This window comes from Oryctolagus cuniculus, chromosome 12 (genome assembly GCF_051225735.1).
Source record: "Oryctolagus cuniculus isolate XC-2025 breed Fujian yellow rabbit chromosome 12, ASM5122573v1, whole genome shotgun sequence".
NCBI lineage: Eukaryota > Metazoa > Chordata > Mammalia > Lagomorpha > Leporidae > Oryctolagus > Oryctolagus cuniculus.
The window spans coordinates 15,914,961-15,934,617 of record NC_142878.1 but is presented as its reverse complement, the minus strand read 5'-3'; the positions used below and the strand labels follow the sequence as shown (position 1 = coordinate 15,934,617).

Here is a 19,657-nt window from a genome sequence, read left to right as displayed (position 1 = left end):
AAGATAAAAGCAAAGTTTAATGAAATTGAAAGAGAAAAACAAAAAAGAAAAATGATAGAAATGTTGGTTCTTTGAAAAGGTCAAAGTAACACACCTCTAGCAAGAACAATAAGAGAGATGACACAAGTTTGTTATTATTAGCTTTGCAGGTGTTAAAAATATTATAAGAGAATATCAGAATCAATTCTACAAAATAAATCTGACAATTTATAATAAATGGATTAATGCCTTGAAAAGCACAAACTGCCACAACTTAACATACAAAATTTACAATTTGGATAGACTTACACCTATTAAGGAAATAAATTTTTAATGAAAAAGACTCCCAGAAAATAAATCTTTTGACCCAGAAGGCATCAATGGAGAACTGTATCAGACATTCAAAGAGTTAACAGAAACATAATCTTTTCCATAAAACAGAAGATGAGAAATTCCAAACTCATTATAAAACTAGTACTACCTGATTCCACAATTTAAAAACTACAAATTAATTTCACTCATGATTAATGATGAAAAATCATCAATAAAATATTAACAAATAGAATCAGCAAAACATAAACACAGTTTTAAAGAAAGTACTATTAAACAACATGGCTAATGGCGTTTATTCCAAGACTTCATTTGAAAATCAGGGAAAGTAATTCACTATATATGCTAAAGAAAAAAAAATCCCAGAATCATATCGATTAAGTAAAAGCATTTGGCAAAATTTTATATTAGTTCATGCTTTTTTTAAAATGCTTCACAGAAAGCTAGTAATGAAAAGAATTTATTCAACTGTAAAAAGAACTATACAAAATGCCTCCAGCTAGCATTCCATTTACTGGTCAAAGACTGAATATTTGCCTCTAAGATCTGGAATAAGGCAAGGTTGTCCACTCAGACCACAGCTGTCCAACATAATGCTAGAGGTCCTAGCCAGTGCAGTAGACAAGAAAAATAAATAAAAGACATTACAGATCAGAAAGCAAGAGAAATAAAACTATCTTTGTTTGCAGATAGCACAATGCGTACATAGAAAACCCCAAATTTTACCAGTAGGAAAAAATAAAACCCTGAAACTAACAAAACTCATAAAACTTCAGCAAGTCAGAGGACACAACATCAACACAAAAAATTAATTCTATTTCTGAAAACTAACAATGAACACAGGGAAAATGAAAACTGAAAATACAGTTCTATTTCCAGTTGCTTCAATTCATGTAAATCTAATAAAATATACTAAGGACTTATATGTTAAAAACTATACGCTACTCATATAAGAAATTAAAGAAGATTTATATAAATGAAAGGTATATAGATCATGGATTTTAAAAATCCACATGGTAAAGCTTTATGAATTGATATACAGACTTAACAAAATTCACACTGAAATCCCACCAAGATTTTTTTGTAGAAATAGAAAATATTATTCTAAAATATATATGGCAAAGCTAATGAACTATAAAAATAATGTTGAAAAAGAGGAATAAAAAGGTTGAAATATTCTATCCAGTTTTAATTCTTATTATATAGTTACTATAATCAAAACTGTAGGTACTGACAAAGTGACAGAACAAAACACAGAACCTAGAATCAGTCTGCACTAGTCAAGCCAACTAATTTTTGACAACTGCATAAAAACAATTCAGTAGAGGGATAATCATTTTTATAATAATTGTGCTGGAATAACTGGATATCCATGGGAAGTGGAAGGAAATCTAAACTTCTCATCTTGATTTTAAATAAAAATCAGCCTAATACAGGTAATAAACTAAAATGTAAAACAAAATATTAAGCCTTTTAGAAGAAAATGTTTATGAAGTAGAGATTCTTGAAGAGTTTTTAGACATTACTTTGAAAGCATGTTCCATGAAAGAAAAATAATAAGTTGGGCTTCATCCAATATATTGTTAATGTAATAAAACTTTTTGTATGTGAAAGATCCTGTTGAGAAGATGAAAAGAGAAGCTACAGATCTAATAAATGGCTCATATATCTAGAATATAGAGAGAAACCTCCACACTCAGCAGTAGAAAAGCAAAATCAAATAATCTAATTTTAATAGGGCAAATAATATAAAGAGACATTCTGACAATTCATTTCTTAAAAGAACTAAGTATATATCCATCAAACCACTTAGCAATCTTACTCTTAGGGGTTTTCTCAAAGAATAAATTCTTATGCCCACATAAAACTCATTGGCAAATAAACATAATCATTTTATTTGTAATAGACAAAAATTGAAAACAACCAAGATGTTTCTAAATAGGTGAATGGATAAATAACCAGTGGGACATCCACACCATGGAAGACTATTCAGCAATAAGAAAGAACAACAACACAACAACGTAAATGGATCTCAAAATCATTTTGCTAAATGAAGAAAACCCAACCACAAGAGGTCAATAATTCCACACATATGACATTATCAAAATGACAAAAACACAAAAGCGGAGAATAAATCAGCAGCTGATGGGGTTAAGACTTTCAGAGGCTAAAAGAGGTAGTGATTATGAAGGGATAGCAAAAGGAGGTCTTATTATAAACTTGGTCTGTGTCTTAATCTCAGTGGTCATTACAAAATCGACACATGATTAAATGACAAAGAACCCCCCCTCACAAACACACACACACACACATCAGAGCAATGTCAATTTGCTGGTGTGGTATATTGCACTTTAGCTTTGAACTGCGTGCTGTGTCTAGCAGACCTCTCTGTACCATCACTGCAATATTGCGAATTCATATTTATTTTAAAAGAGCTTTAAAGTATATATCACCATAGTGGGTTTTCTATTGAAATAATAATCAATAACACTCACTTCCAATATCCGGTCTCAGTTTTTTATCATATTCTCTTAACAACTTGTTGAGAATAAGAGTCACGTCAGTGTCTTGGGACTTTGGAGCCAAGACCCACTTTTGGTTTGATGATGAATCTTCATATTCATCCTCTTCCACCTTTCTGGACCTGTAGATATGACACAAAATGTGGTATATTAGTTGTAGCTATAGCTCCAGGAAATAATTTAAGGCCGTTCTATCCAAGTACTGTTGAAAAGAGTAGACAGTCCCCAGTACCCTCAGCTTCCTCATCTGTATTACCTATTAACTTAAAACTAAGTTGAAAGTAAATTAGGAATAATTCAGTAGAAAGGATGCTATTAACATGGCATGGTGTTTCCATTAAATGTAACAAGGCCATTCCATGTCTAAGTTAAACTATAGATACCGTGATAGATAAATCAATGTCAGATCAACCAACAAGCAATAAGCCATCCTTGGATCAACCTTGAGAATCTCTTAAGGTCAAGGCACAAACTTCCCAGATGTTTTTTCATAGGGTAACTTTACTGTATTGCTTCCACATCCCACCACCAAGACCTCATTTTTGTAAAAATGAGAGCAGCTTTTGCAGAACGCACTGAAGAATGTAGTTAAGTCTGAGTCTGTGCTTCTCTTTAGACTGGAACAGGGGTTTCCAGGCAGGCACATGCACACACACATACACACACACACTCTAAGGTGGTCTCCTTCACTAGCACTCATGTGGTGAAAGGAATGAGATGGTTGGTGATTAGTGAATGTCTCCTTCAACACAAACCTATTCATCTCTTGCAGAGCAGACTAATACAGACATTAAGAATTAAAATATTTCTAATATGTCTCTGTAACATTTTGGGTTCTTAATAAATCAGTCCTAGTGAACTTGTTTCCTGCAGGGCTCAGCATGACAGCCTCCACTCCTGGTTGACACACACTGACAGGAGTTCTTAAACAGAGAGGCCTCCAGATGACAAGCATGTTTTCTCACCGAGAGAGGCCTTCTCGACAGCACAACCATTCAGGCTTCGAAAGCAGAGTCTCTGCCTGCTTTAAGGCAGAGATTATTTGCAGGTGGACTCCCATTGGCCCTGGCAATAAAGCTTTTGCCTTTCCAGTTTGTCAGTGTGCATGCTTTGATGATTTTTTTTTTTTTGTCACATAAGAGAACAAAAAACAGGATTTAAAAAAAAAAAAAACTGCATTGAGGTATATGTGTTCCGACGCGAATGAGCCTGTCTCTGTTTAGTTTCCCAGACAGAAACCAAAATATCAAGCCAGGAGAATTGTGCTCAGGGATATTAAGTTGCTTGAAGTTAATATTTAGAATTGTCTAAATAATCTACAGTGACATGAAATCAAAGAAAAGAATAAATTTTTTTTTTGACAGGCAGAGTGGACAGTGAGAGAGAGAGACAGAGAAAAAGGTCTTCCTTTGCCGTTGGTTCACCCTCCAATGGCCGCCGTGGCCGGCGCACTGTGGCCTGCACACCGCACTGATCCAATGGCAGGAACCAGGTACTTATCCTGGTCTCCCAAGGGGTGCAGGGCCCAAGGACTTGGGCCATCCTCCACTGCACTCCCTGGCCACAGCAGAGAGCTGGCCTGGAAGAGGAGCAACCGGGACAGAATCCGGTGCCCCGACCGGGACTAGAACCCAGTGTGCCGGCGCTGCAAGGCGGAGGATTAGCCTAGTGAGCCGCGGCACCGGCCGAAAAGAATAAAGTTTTAAAGTTCATTCTTTCTACTTAAGTCTTTGGAATCACATACATGTTTATATGCATATATGTCATATATCAAATATGTGTCTTTTATGAATGTTAGCTAAGCATAAGATACACTACAGCTGTGTCCAGACAGTTTGAACATGGATGATATACACTTAAGATTTTGATAATGAATATATTGCATATGTCTTCCAGAATGACTTAAGATTTTCTTAAGCTGCTCTTAAACTTTAATTCTATTTCTTGAATATATCTGGCTACAAGGTTAACATAAATCATTAATGGAAGCTATAAATTGTAGTGGATTTTTGTTCATGCTGAGCATTCACCATCAATAGGCACTTATAAGATTAAGGGCATATATTCAGTAAGGGATATGCTACATTTTATTATTTATAAAACTGATATTTTGGAAATAAGACTAAAATTTTAAATGTTACTCCAAATTATTTTGTTATCAGGAATATTAAATCAATCAAACAACAAAAAAAGAGTAGGCTGAAATACTTGGATAGCTGGGACTCAAGCATTGCTCACAAGACCAATCAAGTCATTCAAAAAAAAAAAAAAAAAAAACCCTCCTTCCCACTTGCAGTACAGCTACCCTCAGCTGAATTAAGTACCTTTCAACTCAGCGCCGCAGCTTCCTGTGTGCTGTCTCTGTCTTTTTCCCTCTCACCTTCTCAACACCACCCACCCACCCCCCATCACCCTGTATCCCACTACAGAACTAGACAAGGGTCTCCACACTCTGCTGTCTTCTATCACCTCAATGATCACGTAAGACAGATGGAGCACACTCACCAACTTTTCATCATTCTCTGTATACAGAGCCTTACTTCCTGAAAATTACTGTGAGCTACTTGAACAACAGGTATTACAACGAGGCTAATTCTCCCTCTAGTGGTGATGGGAGAGCTTTTCTGAAATTGCATAAGCTTCCTCAGAGGCCTGGGCAGTGGAACGGGGAGGCTGGGAAAGGGAAAACAGGCGCATTCCCTCCTGCCTGTTCAGAAGGGATAGCCAGATCCCCAGCTCTGTGCCCTATGGGGGTGGACCGAGGGCAGACTGGGGCAGAGATGCACTCGGCACCCCAGCTGTGCGCACTGCGCTCCTCCGGAGCCTTAAGACGAAACAGAAGCCTCAGCTAGCTAGTGTCAGACTATCAGCCCCTCAGCAAAATCTGTGCTTTGAGGAAAAAAAAACAAATCTCATCCCAGGGGACCCACTAGAATGTGACTATAACAGACATTTTCTTTTTTCTAAATTCTAAGTGTGTTATATACAATCTTTATGAGCATTCTGTTGCTGAGATTGTTGGACGCTCAACACCATCACTGCAATTAGCTTTTTCTTTAAAATAAATTGGTGATGATGTAATGCCATTGTCAGACAACTGCTCAACCCTCAGATGTTATTTTTATGCCTTTCACTTTCTCTTTAACCAGAAGGACAAAGTCTGAAGTATTCTTAACACTAAAAGGAGATCCTAACGCTCATAAGGGAGTTAAGCACCTGCAAGGCATCACCAAATTCAGGTGTGACTTGGTGTGTTCGACTGTATAATAAACTCATCCATGGGTGTCGGTATGGGCAGCCTCCCTCCTCCCAACAGGGAGTTGTCAAGCCACTGTCACAAAGGACAGCTGTCAGGAGCTTTTCCAGGGAACTCCTACACCAGGAAGGCATTCCGGAGTGCAAATGAGAACTCGCTCAGAATAAATAACACATAATAAATAACAGTGTCATGTTTTGAAACAAGACACTGGGCATCAGATTATTTTACAAGTCTGTGAAACCCACTCAAACATCAAAGACACTGCAAAGTAAAGACATGCAGCAATAAAATCTGGCCCTTTTTCAGCTGATATGCAATCTTTATTACAAAGGCTTAGGAACCAGTATTAAAGTAATTACATCTGCCTTAGGTGAATGAAAGCATGAAGAATCCCAGGAGATTTTATGTGTATTTGGGAATCCTTAGAAATCTGACTGCTTCAAGTCAGATACTAAGATGTTTTCCCACTGAACACACAAAGAAATGAAGACAATGGGCAGTTTTCCTTCTAGAATGTTAAGTGTCTATGATTACCTGACCCTCAACTGCTAGGCACTTTGAGTTGGTGGCAACAGAAAGTCATGTAGCTGGGACTTCCAGGGCTAGATGACATGCCTAGAGCTGTGTGCCTGAATCTCCATCTAAACAGATATACCCAGGCAGAATCAGCCACGGAAGGCACATTTCCATTTCTCTTCCCAGCTCCCTCCCTAGACAGGAAGAAACTTCAGCTGAGCTGCCTCATTGAGAGAGCTGCCTATGAGTCACCAGCAAAGTTTGCCTCTCTTGCTCTCAACTCAGCAAAGACCAATGGTTTAGAGGGAAGAGTCTGCACTTTCTTCCTCACAGAAATGGGGGTGAGAACTCAGGGCCTTCCATGTTTTGCAGGATTTATCAATGTTTCTTCCTAGCTTCTGGGTACTTCACAACAATGAATGAAAACATCCCAACAGCTGCAGGGCGTGTAACCCATGAGGATGCTAGTTCTCTAACTCCCAGATCCAGGAAATGGAGAAGACTCAAAACAAGAGTGTTTGGGGAACGCAGGTGCATCGAGATTCCTAGGGTGAACACAGGAGGAGGATTTTCAAAGCACGGGGCAGTGTGAAAGTTCTAGCCATCGCTACAGGCTAGGAGACAGGGTTAAAGAAGCCAAACCTAGATCTCCAGGAGTGTTTACAGCCTCAAGCTTTAACCCTTTCGGTCCCACTGCCTTTCCTCTCTTCCGAGCGCTTCACTTAGCAGGTTGGCGTTCCAGCAGGAAGGCTAGGGTAATCACGGTGAGGTAATTTCTTACATTTCCAGGGTGAAGCCTTACTATCAATTTCAGCATGCTGGCTTCACGGGGCGTGTATGTGCCTGTGTGGAAAGTGGCTAATGTTCATGGAGTGTGCGTGTCTGTGTTTGCAGGACTGGGAGGGAAGCCCTATCTGAGAGCAGGACGCTGAGCTGCCTCCCATCTCCCTCTATCTGCCTCCAGCCCATTGGCTCTCCCCCAGTCTGTTCTAAACAGGAGACCCAGGAAACCAGGACACCTGGGTCCTGAGATATTTGAGAATGATGAAACTGTTGTAGAATGTCAGTCAATGTGCGCACCCCCTGGAACATGGAGGGGGGGGGGGGGATAGGGGTAGAAAAGGAGACCGACGCTGCCGCTTCCCTGTGATCCTGGTTTTCAAACCCCCCTTAAAATCACTGGATCCTACTAGGGGCCAGGGAAGAACCGCTTAACCTCAGTCTCCACATCACCGGCGGAAGCCGCTCAGCGGGGAGAGGCGGACGGCCGTGTCCGGAGGAGACGGGACAGGTGAGGAGCGGGCAGAGACTCCCGCGTCTTCACAGCCAGCCGTGCCGCAACCCAGCCGACGGCCAGGCGCGCCAGGGACTCCCCGCCGGCAGACAGCGCCCCCCACCCCCCGCCGCTGCCCTGCCGCCCGGCCCGGGCCTGCCGGGGATGAGGGGCACCCGCGCCACTTACCGTGCGTGCAAGCCCGAGAACAGGCAGAGCAGCAGCAGCAGCTTAGGGGCCATGGTGTCCTGCAGCTCGCCACGCGGGGTCGGAGACCTCGGGCTGGGCGCGGCTTTCTCCACAGCGCGAGTCCCCACTCAGGTTCTCCCCGCCCTCGCTGCCTCCGAAGCCGCGGGCTGCGGTGCGACGCCGGCTCGGGGCCGCCGCGGCGGGACAGGTGTCTGCTCCCGAGGCTGGCCGCGCCCCCGACGGCCAGCGGGTGTGCGCGCGGCTCCGCGGGGCGCACGCGGGACGCCGGGCCACCGCGGAGCGCCAATCCCGCCCGCGCTCGGGCGCTGGGTCCGCGTTGCCGGGTGGCGGGAGCAAGTGGGCACCGGAGAGCCCCTGGTCCGGTAGTCCCGCGGTCCCGCGAGGCGCCGCCCACCCCGCCTGCAGCCGAGAGCCGGGAGTCGGGCGCCGGTGGCCGGGTGGTGGGCTCTGCGCGCGGTGCGCCGCCGCCGCGCGCTCGGAGGTGGGGGCCGCGAGGCGGCCGTTCCTCAGGCAGCGCCTCTGAGGCGGTCCCGGCTGGGAGGAGTTTCCCCAATTCTACGCGTGACAACGCGCTGGGCGAAGCAAGCAAGGTTTGAATGGACTCGGAGTTTGAGGCCAGGCAGGGGGAGGGGAGGCTGGGGATCCCGCCCGGAGCCTGTGGACAGGGCGCAGCGATTGACACGTCGACGCTGAGAGAGCCCCCAGAGCTCCTCTAGTTTCCACTCAGCAGTTTTTCTCCAGGCCCCCTGACCTCCCAGGGCGTCTTCATTGAGGGACGCCATTGCGAAGGGCTGAGATGGTTTGCTGGAAGCTGACTCTCCATTGCACACGTCGTGTGCCAAGTTGGCTGACCCACACATGCAACTACGCGCCTGTGCTTGGAAAGGTGGCTTGTTGGGGAGTATTCGGCCCAAAGCACCCGCGGTGTGTGCTGGTCTCACAGCAGAGGTGAGAAAGAGTATTAAAGGGAGAACACATAATGACCGCAAGTGTAAAACAAAAGACGCTGTTTGGTTGAACCATGAAGTTCACTTCATTCCATGTATTGTAATTTTCCAAAGACTGAAATTGCGTTTGTATTTCCATTTGTAGTAATTACTCAGAAAGCTAGTCTTCGCCATGTAAGTGTAACAATAACAGCATAGCGTAAATCCACTCGTAATTCTCCTATTCCAAAAACACCCGCTCTTAGAAAATATTTTCGAGACTGGCGCTGTGGCATCCCATATGGGCTCTCTTCTATGGCCTGGGAAAGCAGCGGAAGATGGCCCAAGTGTATGGCAAGTCCTTGGGCCCCTGCACCCGCATGGGAGACCCAGCAGAGGCTCCTGGCTCCTGGCTTCGGATCGGCACAGCTCCAGCCACTGGGGCCATTTGGGGAGTGAACCAGCGGATGGATGACCTCTCTCTCAGCATCTGCCTCTCTGTAGCTCTGTCTTTCAAATAAATAAATAAATCTTTAAAATATATTTTTTTTCATCATTACACCATCCTGCCTCTCTGGGCAGGAGTTCAGTAGACCTTTGTTATATGGTTCTTTGAGTAAGATTTTTGATTCTTATCATATTTATTTTTTGAGGATGAATGCAAATAGTAATAAGTGGTTTATGAAGAAATACACTAGTCCTTGATGGTTTTGTAAAATATCAGTATCATGAGAAATCTCTGGGATTCTTTTTAAGCAGCGAAATCACTGGAGATGAAAACGTGAGGCGCTTTTGGCATCACTGTGTTGCTGCTTCTTTCCCTTTCTTGCATCCATTCATTATGCCATTATTGTGAGTGATGCAATATGGTGTCTTCCGGAGTTTGGAATACCTTGCTCGGTTTATTAAACTTAGTAGGTCAGGTCGGTATACTTGAACATTTTACCTTGGAAATCCCCCTTCCCATGGAGCAGTCTGCAACAAGATTTTTTTTTTTTTTTTTCAAGCCAAATGAATTGAGAGAAGGAAGATTTCAAAGCAAGCTTTCTGGGCATAAGTGTGAAAGCAAAATGCAAGGTCAATAATCTTCAAAGTGAAAGCCATCAGCCTTTGATTTTTCTCCTTTGCCCAGATTGACCGGTGTGGGATGCTTTGTGGAGCATGCGCAGGGCGTGCTCTCCATCCTGCCTCAGCCTCTCCATCTTCAGCGCCGGAGGAGCTGATGGTTCCAGTTGGACACGCGGGATTTACCCTCCCCTCCCCAGGCTTGCAGGAAAAGAACGGGAAATACGTGGAAAGCAGACCTGCCGCAAGTCAGTGCTCAATTATGTAAGGTTGGGGGATCGTGCCACAAAACCGAAGCGTGTACACTTCTGCGAATAAGGAACGTATTCCAGCCACGCATGCTGTTTGCTTTTTTCCCTCCTTCTTTTGAGTTTTGCACCAAACCCCCCACGGGGGGGGGGGGATTTCGGGGGAGACCCGGGCTGGCCCGCAAGGCGTGTGGGTTGAGCTGCATCTCTGCAGGAGGCGGGAAGCAACTGGAGGAGGCGGCTAGGCTGGCAGCTCTGGCTACGGAATCCTCCTGTGGCTTCTCAGAAAATACTTCTCAGGATTCCTTCCACAACCTCGCTTCACCTCCTACAGGCGCCAGGAGCACAGCCAGCTGCGATGCTGAACACCTAGGTCTCTCCATCAGCTGAGCGTTTTCTTTGTGGCTCTTGGAGTTCTCTATTTGGAATAAAATCTCTCCCACTCCCGAAATTACAGTTCTTACATTGCATCATGGTGGTTTCATTTATTTTCCTCCTCAGTTAAAAATATTATGGAAGGATAATACACATGCCACAAAATACACACGTCCCAAAGCACAGCTCAGTGAAATGCCACGCAATGTAGATCGTAGGTTTACGAACAGCACGTGTATAATATCCAGGTTACCATATGGAATATTTGCCCTGTGCTCCTTTCCTGTGCCTGGGACATCTTCAAAGTCAATAGCAAAGCCAGTTAACTTCTATTGTGTCTTCTGTCACAACAAACTGGTTTTGGCTGCTCTTACATAAATGTAATCATATAGTGTGCTCAATTTAGTGCTGCTTTCCCTCATTCAATATTATGTCTGTGAGGTGTACCCATAAGGCTGCATGGAGCAGGCATTTGCTATTTGTTATTATTGTTGCACATTGTAGTTCATTGTGTGAATCTAGCATCCATATTTATTTCTTGTCATGCCAGTGGACATTTGAGTTGTTTGAAAATTTGGGATATTATGAATACAGCTGACATGAACACTGTGTGTATGTCTTTCTGTGGACATATTTGTTTCTTTCTCTTTTATATTTAACTAAAGTATAATCCCTAGATCAAATAAAGAAGAGTATTTCTCATTTAAAATTAGTAAAGAAATTTCCAAAGCAGTTGTATCCATCCACCATCCAAGGGCTATGCATACACATTCCATACTTAGCCTTGATGGAATATGACCTTCTCATTTGTGTGTGTGTGTGTGTGTGTAGTATCATTTAAGTCTTGTCCACTTTAAAACCAACCTGTTTGCCTGCTTTTGGTTTTTGGTATGTATTTTTGATATTGGTCTTTTAATATAGGTGTGATGAATATCTTCTTCCAGTCAGTTGTTTGCTGTGACATTCTCCAGATACTTACTTGTGTGAACATTATTGTTTTGTGTCCTATTTAGCAAGTAATTACCTTCCCAAGGTCATGAAAATAGTCTACTATGTTTTCTTATAAAAGCTTTTAACAAAAGCTCCTCTTATGAAATGAGATTCCAGGGGTGAGTGTTTCACACTGCTTAGGACAGCCACTTCCTATTTCGGAGTACCTGGGTTACAGTCTGTACTCCCATTCCCAGCTTCCTGCTAATGTATACCCTGGAAGGCAACAGTAATTGCTTAAGTATTCAGGTCCTTGCTGCCCACATGGGAGACCTAGATTGACTTCCCAGCTCCTGGCCTCAGCCTGGCTCAGCCCCAGGTGTTGCAGGGGTTTGGGGAGTGAACCAGCAGAAAGGAGGTCTCTTTTCTGCATGTCTCTGTCTGGGACTCTGTTTCTAAATCTTTCAAATAAATAAATAAGGACTTTAAAAAAAAGATGATATTCCATTTCTTATTAATTTGCCTAGGTGATTTTATTTATGAATCAATGCTCATCTTCATACAGAGAGCTAATTGATTTAGAATAGTTTATGTAAAACACCATCCTGTTACCACTGATGTGGTTATACATATGAATGCATCCTATTCTGGACCTTGTTCTCTATTCTGGCTACGGAATCCTCCTGTGGCTTCTCTGAGAAAATACTTCTCAGGATTCCTTCCACATTGTCTAACTTACATCAATGCTGTACACTTTTAAATTACTACAACTTTTTAAATATTTATTATTTTAGTACTCAGTTTTTAGTGTCCTATGTTGTTTGCATTTCCATATAAATGTTTGAAAATTTTATCCCCAATTTTTAAAATATTCTCTTTGACACAATCACAAGCTTACAAAGAAATTTGTGAGAATAATACAAAACATTTCCATAGGATATTATCTAATCCATAGAGCAGGTCTAATTGTTCTGGAAGTTCCAATAGCTTATTCAATAGCAATTTCCCCCATAGTCCAAGAACTCATTCAGGATCACACATTTCATCAGATACTGCATCCCTTCAGTCTATTTTTAATCTGAAACAGCTCCTTGGATTTTCTTGGTCCTTTGTAACATCAATCATTTCAGAAGATACAGGGTTTTTGTTTTTGTTTTTGTTTTTGTTTTTTGTAGAATGCAGTTCAATCTGAGTCCATCCACTACTTCCTCATGAAGAGATTCAGGTTAAGTATTTTTGGCAGAAATATGACACAAATGAAGTTACTTTTCTCAGTGTAACACGTTACGAGTTACACAACGTTGGTTTGTCCTGTTATAGATAACATAGATCATTTGGTTAAATTGTTATCTGCCAGCTTTCTCCATTATAAAGATACTTTTTTTCTTTTATAATTAATTATTCTTTAGGAGAATTAGTTGATAATATTTATTCTAGTTTCAACATATTGGCATTTCTTGCCTGCTGATTGAAAAATGGTAATTTTATAGCTGCATTAGTTGGTATTATATCATTAGGAAGCACTTCTCCTCTTCCTCTGCTGTTGTTTTCAGTGTGGACTCATGATTTCTTGCTTCACTGAATGCATTACTATCATTACTTTTTGTTATTCTCAAATTATGGAAGACTTAGAGAATAGGAACCTATTAAAGCTGATTCCTAATTTTCATATTTTTAAAGCAAATCTTTACAGCTTACTGTAGTTAATAGGAAAATAAAATTGCCTATGTTTAGGTGTATACTGTGATGATTTGCTATACATACATGTCAGACAGTAAGCAGAGTCAGGTCAGTCAACGCATCCTTTGCCTCTCATTGCTATCTTTACTTTAGCTCTGTATTTTTTGGAGCAACAAAATTTTTCAGGCTCACATTTTCTTTTTCCAGCCCTTGAATTTAAAATTTCTGCTTCCTTTTCACAGAGAATGATATTTAGAAAACAACATCTAACTGTTCTGAAGTACCATTGCTTTGAGGCTTTCTAGAAAACAGAGCTTGACCAAAAATGTCGTAGATGAGGAACCTTCAAACATTCATGTAAAATTAGAATTAAAAATAAGTTGATCTTTGGTGCAAAATGTTTTTGAAACCATGCATAGTTTTTCACAATATTCATTTCCCATGAGCTTTTGGAAGATACCTCTTGGGCATGGATTTTTTAAAAAATTTTACATCAAAATGAACTTCTTTCATTTCCATTTTTCATGAACTATTTGAAGTACTGTCACATGATAAATAATAGTGCAATTATACTATCTCCTGACAATTAATGAATATATACAATCGTCTGCAAAGCATAATTCCTTACTTTTGCATTTTCTTAATTTATAAAGCACTTCTTCAAGAATTCTCAATAAAATTAATATGTTTTTTAAGTAACTCAACCTACAATGAACACAATATTGTTTCAAAATTATTGTAACATTTATACAATGAAAACAAGACCTTTAGTTTGAGTTCAGGGTTTATTTTCAGACCTTTTCTTCTCCCTTTCAACTGAAGAATACAAAAGGATAATTAATATACTGTCCCCCAAAGTTATTTGGTTTAATTTGTTTTTTTCCTCCAGTGCAGTTATGCTATTGATTTAAGCTGGAGCTAGGTTAATTTGTTTTGTTTGTATTCAACTTTAGAGCTTTCTCCATTATTGAAGATTGAATCTTATTTTTGAATATGTAAAATTTAACATGATTCCAAAAATTTTAAACTATAAAAAATTAAAGTAGGAATGCCCTAAAGAAAAAGTGTCAGTACACCCATCTCTTCTATCTGCATCCAACCTATACATGCACACATCTTTTATATAACAGATTCCACTCATGTCTTCTTTATTTTTCTTTTTACAAAAATAAACAGATAATTTAGTATTTTCTCATTTCTCACTCTTTTTGACATAAAACATACAAGATGTATTCATATTGCTTTTTCAACTACTTCAACAATGTACGCTGGAAATACATGTGAATTTATCTGTAAATATCATAATTTTTTGCTTTCGTTATTTATCTGAAAGTCAGACTTGCAGAAAGTGAGGGGCAGAGGCAGAGAGAGAGGTATTCTATCACTGGTTCACTCCCCAGAAGGCTGCAATGGCCAGGGCTGGGCCAGGCCGAAGCCAAGAGCTTCATCTGCGACTCCCATGTGGGTGTAGGGGACCCAAGCCCTTGGTCCATCTTCTGCTACTTTCCCAGGTGCATTAGCAGGGAGCTGGATCAGAAGTAGAGCAGCTAGGACTCTAATCAGTGCCGATATGGGATAGCGCCACTGCAGGTGACAGCTTTACCTGCTATGCCACAGTGCCAGCCTAATGTCATAATCTTTATGTCAATATATTTTATTGAGATATTTTTATAATTTCTGATATTTTGCAAATGCATAAAATCTGAACTATATAGCCCCATGTATAACTGTTTTCATATTGTTCAAACTTTAGGATACATACATAGACAGATGTTACCAAATTTCTTTTCCATATAGAAATTTTTTCCATTTCACATTTCCATTTTCAATGAATAATGGTACATATTTCTCTATAACCTTGTTAATAAAGTGAGTTTGAAAATATGTTAAGTTTTACAAAAGTTGCATTTTATATTCTACTTAAAACTATTGGTTGAACTCTGTAATTAATACACAATTACTCTTAGGTATTTAATTAATGCTATGACTAGTATGCAAATAGTATTTTACACTTTGTGTTTCTGTGTGGGAACAAAATGTGGAAATCTTTACTTAATATACGCTAAATTGATCTTCTGTATATAAAGATAATTGAAAATTAATCTTGATGTGAAGGGAAGGGGAGAGGGAGTGGGAGAGGGGAGCGTTGTGGGTGGGAGGGAAGTTACGGAGGGGAGGAAGCTATTGTAATCCATAGGCTGTACTTTGGAAATTTATGCTCATTAAATAAAAAAAATAAAAGAAAATATGTTAAGTTTTACCAAGATTAAATTTTAGAAATGATGCCTTAATGTAATTTTCATTTTCTTATTGTTAGCATAAATATTGAATATTTTTAAATGTTTAAGGACATCTCAGTTTAGTTTTCACATCCTCTACACATTTTTCTATCAAATTTCTTTGTATCTTGTTTTCAAAGTTTGATAATTTATATGTTTAGATCTTGTATATGCATTTGTCTGTATGTGTAAGTTGCAAATGATTCCTTTCCATTTGTCTTTTGATTTTGCTTGTGCTTTTCTCATTATGCATTTTAGAAAATTTTCTCTAGAGCCAGTGCCGCGGCTCAATAGGCTAATCCTCCGCCTAGTGGCGCCGGCACACCAGGTTCTAGTCCCAGTCGGGGCACCGGATTCTTTCCCGGTTGCTCCTCTTCCAGGCCAGCTCTCTGCTGTGGCCCAGGAGTGCAGTGAAGGATGGTTCAAGTGCTTGGGCCCTGCACCCCATGGGAGACCAGGAGAAGCACCTGGCTCCTGGCTTCGGATCAGCGGATCAGCGTGGTGCGCCAGCCACAGCGTGCCGGCCGCGGCTGCCATTGGATGGTGAACCAATGGCAAAAGGAAGACCTTTCTCTCTGTCTCTCTGTCACTGTCCACTCTGCCTGTTAAAAAAAATTTTTTCTCTAATCAAATTTATTAATATTTTATTATCTTTTTTTAAAGATTTACTTATTTATTTGAAAGTCAGAGTTACACAGAAAGAGAAGGCAGTGCGGGAGCTGGGCCAATCTGAAGCCAGGAGTCAGGAGCTTCTTCCAGGTCTTCCGTGCGGGTGCAAGGGCCCAAGTACTGGAGCCATCTTCTACTGCTTTCCCAGGCCATAGCAGAAAGCTGGATCGGCAGTGGAGCAGCCAGATCTCAAACCCACGCCCATATGGGATGCTGGCACTACAACACAGTGCTGGCCCCTATTTTATTATTATCTTTTTAGTGGGGGAAGTGAGGTTTAATTTTTATTCCAGGTCCTTGCCTTCTACTTAGAGAAACATTTTAAGTACAGGCACATATACAGTGCACAAAATGATAAAGTTTATTTAAAAAGTGAGAACACACACACACACACACACAGAGCCATGGGTAAGGGGTGAAATGAGCCAGAAAGAGAAAAGGGGTAGGGGAGGAGAAGTAGATAGGGACCTTAAACACCTCCTCTAATCCTGTCTGAAAAGGGAGAAGGACTGGGACCCCTCCCAATTGCAGGCCCCTTATGAGGCAGAAAGGGAGTGGCTATTCACATGACACCTTCCTCCCCCTCCCTGCCCCACCCCTCACTTCCCCACCCTCGCCAGATCCTGGGTGAAAGAGGTATATCCTGGGAAGTAGATGTTTGATGAACAATAGGAGAATAGAATTACATGAGGCAGAGGCTTGTGGACTGCAGGTACCTCCAGTTCCAATGTCCTAAACTAAATTATTCCTTATCATTTTGATTTGGGCACACAAAAACCTTTTCCATATACACGTTATAAAATAATCTGCCCAGGATTTATTCTGGTATCTGATTTCATTTTTACACTTAATAGTCCTGGTCCATTTAAATCATATTCTTATGTACTATGTATGATATGGATATGATTTTTCAAATCTCTACCCAGATCTCCCCACACTACTTATTCAAAAGTTCAACACTGCCCATTGATTTGAAATAAACCTTTACTTTCTGGTTTTGCTATTTTGAGCACACTACTCAACACTGCAATATCTCCCGGAGGAAGTGCTCCTTCCTTTGGAACTGAAACCTCTAAGCAATTTGAGTCTAAGGTCAATGGGAAGGGAAGAAAAACTTTATTGCATATTTATACCTATCTGTTGGCACAACTGAGTCTTCAAAAGACTATTCTCATGTTACTTGTAGTTAATTGAGTGTCTTGATTGGAGGCAATGCGGAGTAGATTTCCATGTCAAAAGATGAGCCTTCTGTAAGTACAGAGAAGGTAGCTATGGTAGAAAATTATGGTTGGGGAAGAAAACTTCATATCCTGTGCCAGTGTCTATTCCATTGAGAATGGACTGCTACTCCTTCCATTTTAAAAACAGTCTAAGGCAGTCAACCTACAAAAATAATCACATAGGGGAATGGTGCCATGTCAAGTATTCACTGTTGGTCTCTGATGCTGACATGTTGGGTATTCAGTGGTTAGTGAGAGACCATTTTACTGAGCCCTTGCCCAACTTCCAATCCTGCCACCACAGCCTCTATGTTCATGGCCCATTGGGTGATAGCATGGGTGTTTGGGGAAACAGGCTGACTGTTCACAAAATGGGTGGTCCTATCTACTGGATTACCAAGACTTTCTTTTGCTAAGGTTATCTGTTGGTGAATATTCACAAAGGGCAGATGAGAGACCTTTATAAAGTTCATGGCAATGCATATTATGAAAAGCTTTGTGTGGATCTCAAATTTTTTGCACCAATATTGATTTATTTTTAATTCCCTTTTCTTTGAAATTTTGAAGTCCTCCATATATATCTTCACATTCTGCCCACTTACTCTGAGTGTATCCACATACTTTGTCCCAAGACCACCTTGTCACTAATACTACTATTAGTTCCCTCTAAACTATTTGGGTCTAGTGATTTTTGACACTCCATGCCCCGAATCAACAGGGAATGGCTGTGGTGGTTAATCTTGACTATCAGGGGACTGGGAAAGTACTATGCCAAAGAGGTATGATGAGTGCACATGGAATACAACATATATCTTAGGGCATCTCTGCTTATTTCCAATGGAAATCCTCAACAGCCCAATTCAAGAAAGACTCCTCATGATTGTACCTTCCAGGGTTATCTCATCAAGCAAAGAACCATGACTGGTTGAAATCTTTGCTGAGGTAAAGAGAGTATGAAATGATGAATGCATGAAAGTATTTATAAATGCCTTTTATAACCAGGAGGCCAGTTTCCGAAATGAAGAATGAAATAAGTATAAATACTTATTTTTATTTTGGTACTTACATGTTTGTGTATACCAGTATTTTTTGTTTTCTTCCCTGTATTATCATCATATTTAATATAAAATGTGCTAACAATATTTAATTTTATAGTTCAGTATTTTATATCTCAGTCCCTAAAAAACTGACTTTAAGTTTTTTCTGTAGGACTTACCTAGTCAGTTGAAAAGAAGTGGACTGTGGTGTCATTTTGATGAGTCAATTTGGTTAGGGATCTGTATATCCCAATTATTCGGTGATGTACTAAACTAGCAACTGTTGTAAAGAAATTTTGCAGATGTAATAAAAGAGCCTATATAGTTAACGGTAAATTGGAGATATCTATCCTCATTAAGTCTTACTTAATCAGTTAGAAGGTCTTAAAAGCATAGCAGAGGCTTTCTAGAGAGAGGCAGAGACAAAAAGTGACAGAGGGCAAAAGAAAGAGAGACAGAGAAATGATTCCCACCTGCAGGTTTCCTGCAATGACCCGATGCAGATTGTTTTAAAATGTTGCAAACTGAGAGGCCTACAGGGTGAGTCAGGTTTAACCCTGGAGATTACTGAAGTTTCTAAGTGGGGAACTGTGGAATGGCTTCCCTGGTAATGGCAGAATGAACACATGTAGTGATTTGTGCCTGTTGACTTGTGCCTGTTGTGCCTGTGTAATTATTAGTTATATGTCCCTCTTGAAAGTGTCCTGTTGAATGATACAGTCTTAATTTAATTCCATTGTGTTTTGAGAATACATTTTGTATGATTTGAATCTCTTTAAAATTATTAAGATTTATTTTATGGTATAGAAAATATTCTTTCCTGCAAAACGGCCCATGTGCACTTGCAAGGAATATGTATGCATTATGCTATTGGATGAAGTGCTCGTATCACTCAGGGCAAGTTGATTGATAGTGCTGTTCTTGGTTTTCTGCATCCTTGCTGACTTTCTTTCTGTTTTTTTCCATGAATTCTTGGGAGTGGAGAATCGAAGTCTTGAACCACCATTGTTGTAATGTATGCTTCTTCTTTCAATTCTGTTAGGTATTGCTTCATATATTTTGGGACTTATTAGGTGCATTAACTTTTTAATTATCATATCTTCCAGATGAATGGACAATTTTATCACTAAAATGCCCTT

The 19,657-nt window shown here is 40.6% G+C and overlaps 1 protein-coding gene and 1 long non-coding RNA gene across 3 annotated transcripts in view; one reads left to right on the top strand and one right to left on the bottom strand.

Annotated features, from left to right (window-relative positions):
• The window catches only part of GABRG3 (gamma-aminobutyric acid type A receptor subunit gamma3), a 679,184-nt gene extending 669,907 nt beyond the window's left edge, over positions 1-9,277 (bottom strand). Inside the window, exons 1-2 of the mRNA XM_051822228.3 lie at positions 8,069-9,277; positions 2,805-2,953 (exon numbers count right to left, since the gene is read on the bottom strand). Of these exons, the coding sequence (XP_051678188.1) occupies positions 2,805-2,953; positions 8,069-8,121 (202 nt within the window). The 5' untranslated portion in view covers positions 8,122-9,277. The remainder of the gene's footprint in view (positions 1-2,804; positions 2,954-8,068) is intronic.
• Positions 7,102-10,787, top strand: LOC149122952 (uncharacterized). Of its 2 annotated transcripts, none has more exons than XR_016217298.1 (3): positions 7,102-7,370; positions 7,800-7,897; positions 10,148-10,524. It is a non-coding gene; the product is annotated as an uncharacterized LOC149122952 (long non-coding RNA). The 2 variants fall into 2 exon arrangements; XR_016217297.1 differs by lacking the exon at positions 7,102-7,370 and adding an exon at positions 10,543-10,787 and having other exon boundaries at positions 7,733-7,897; positions 10,148-10,328.
• Positions 10,788-19,657: the final 8,870 nt, after the last annotated feature.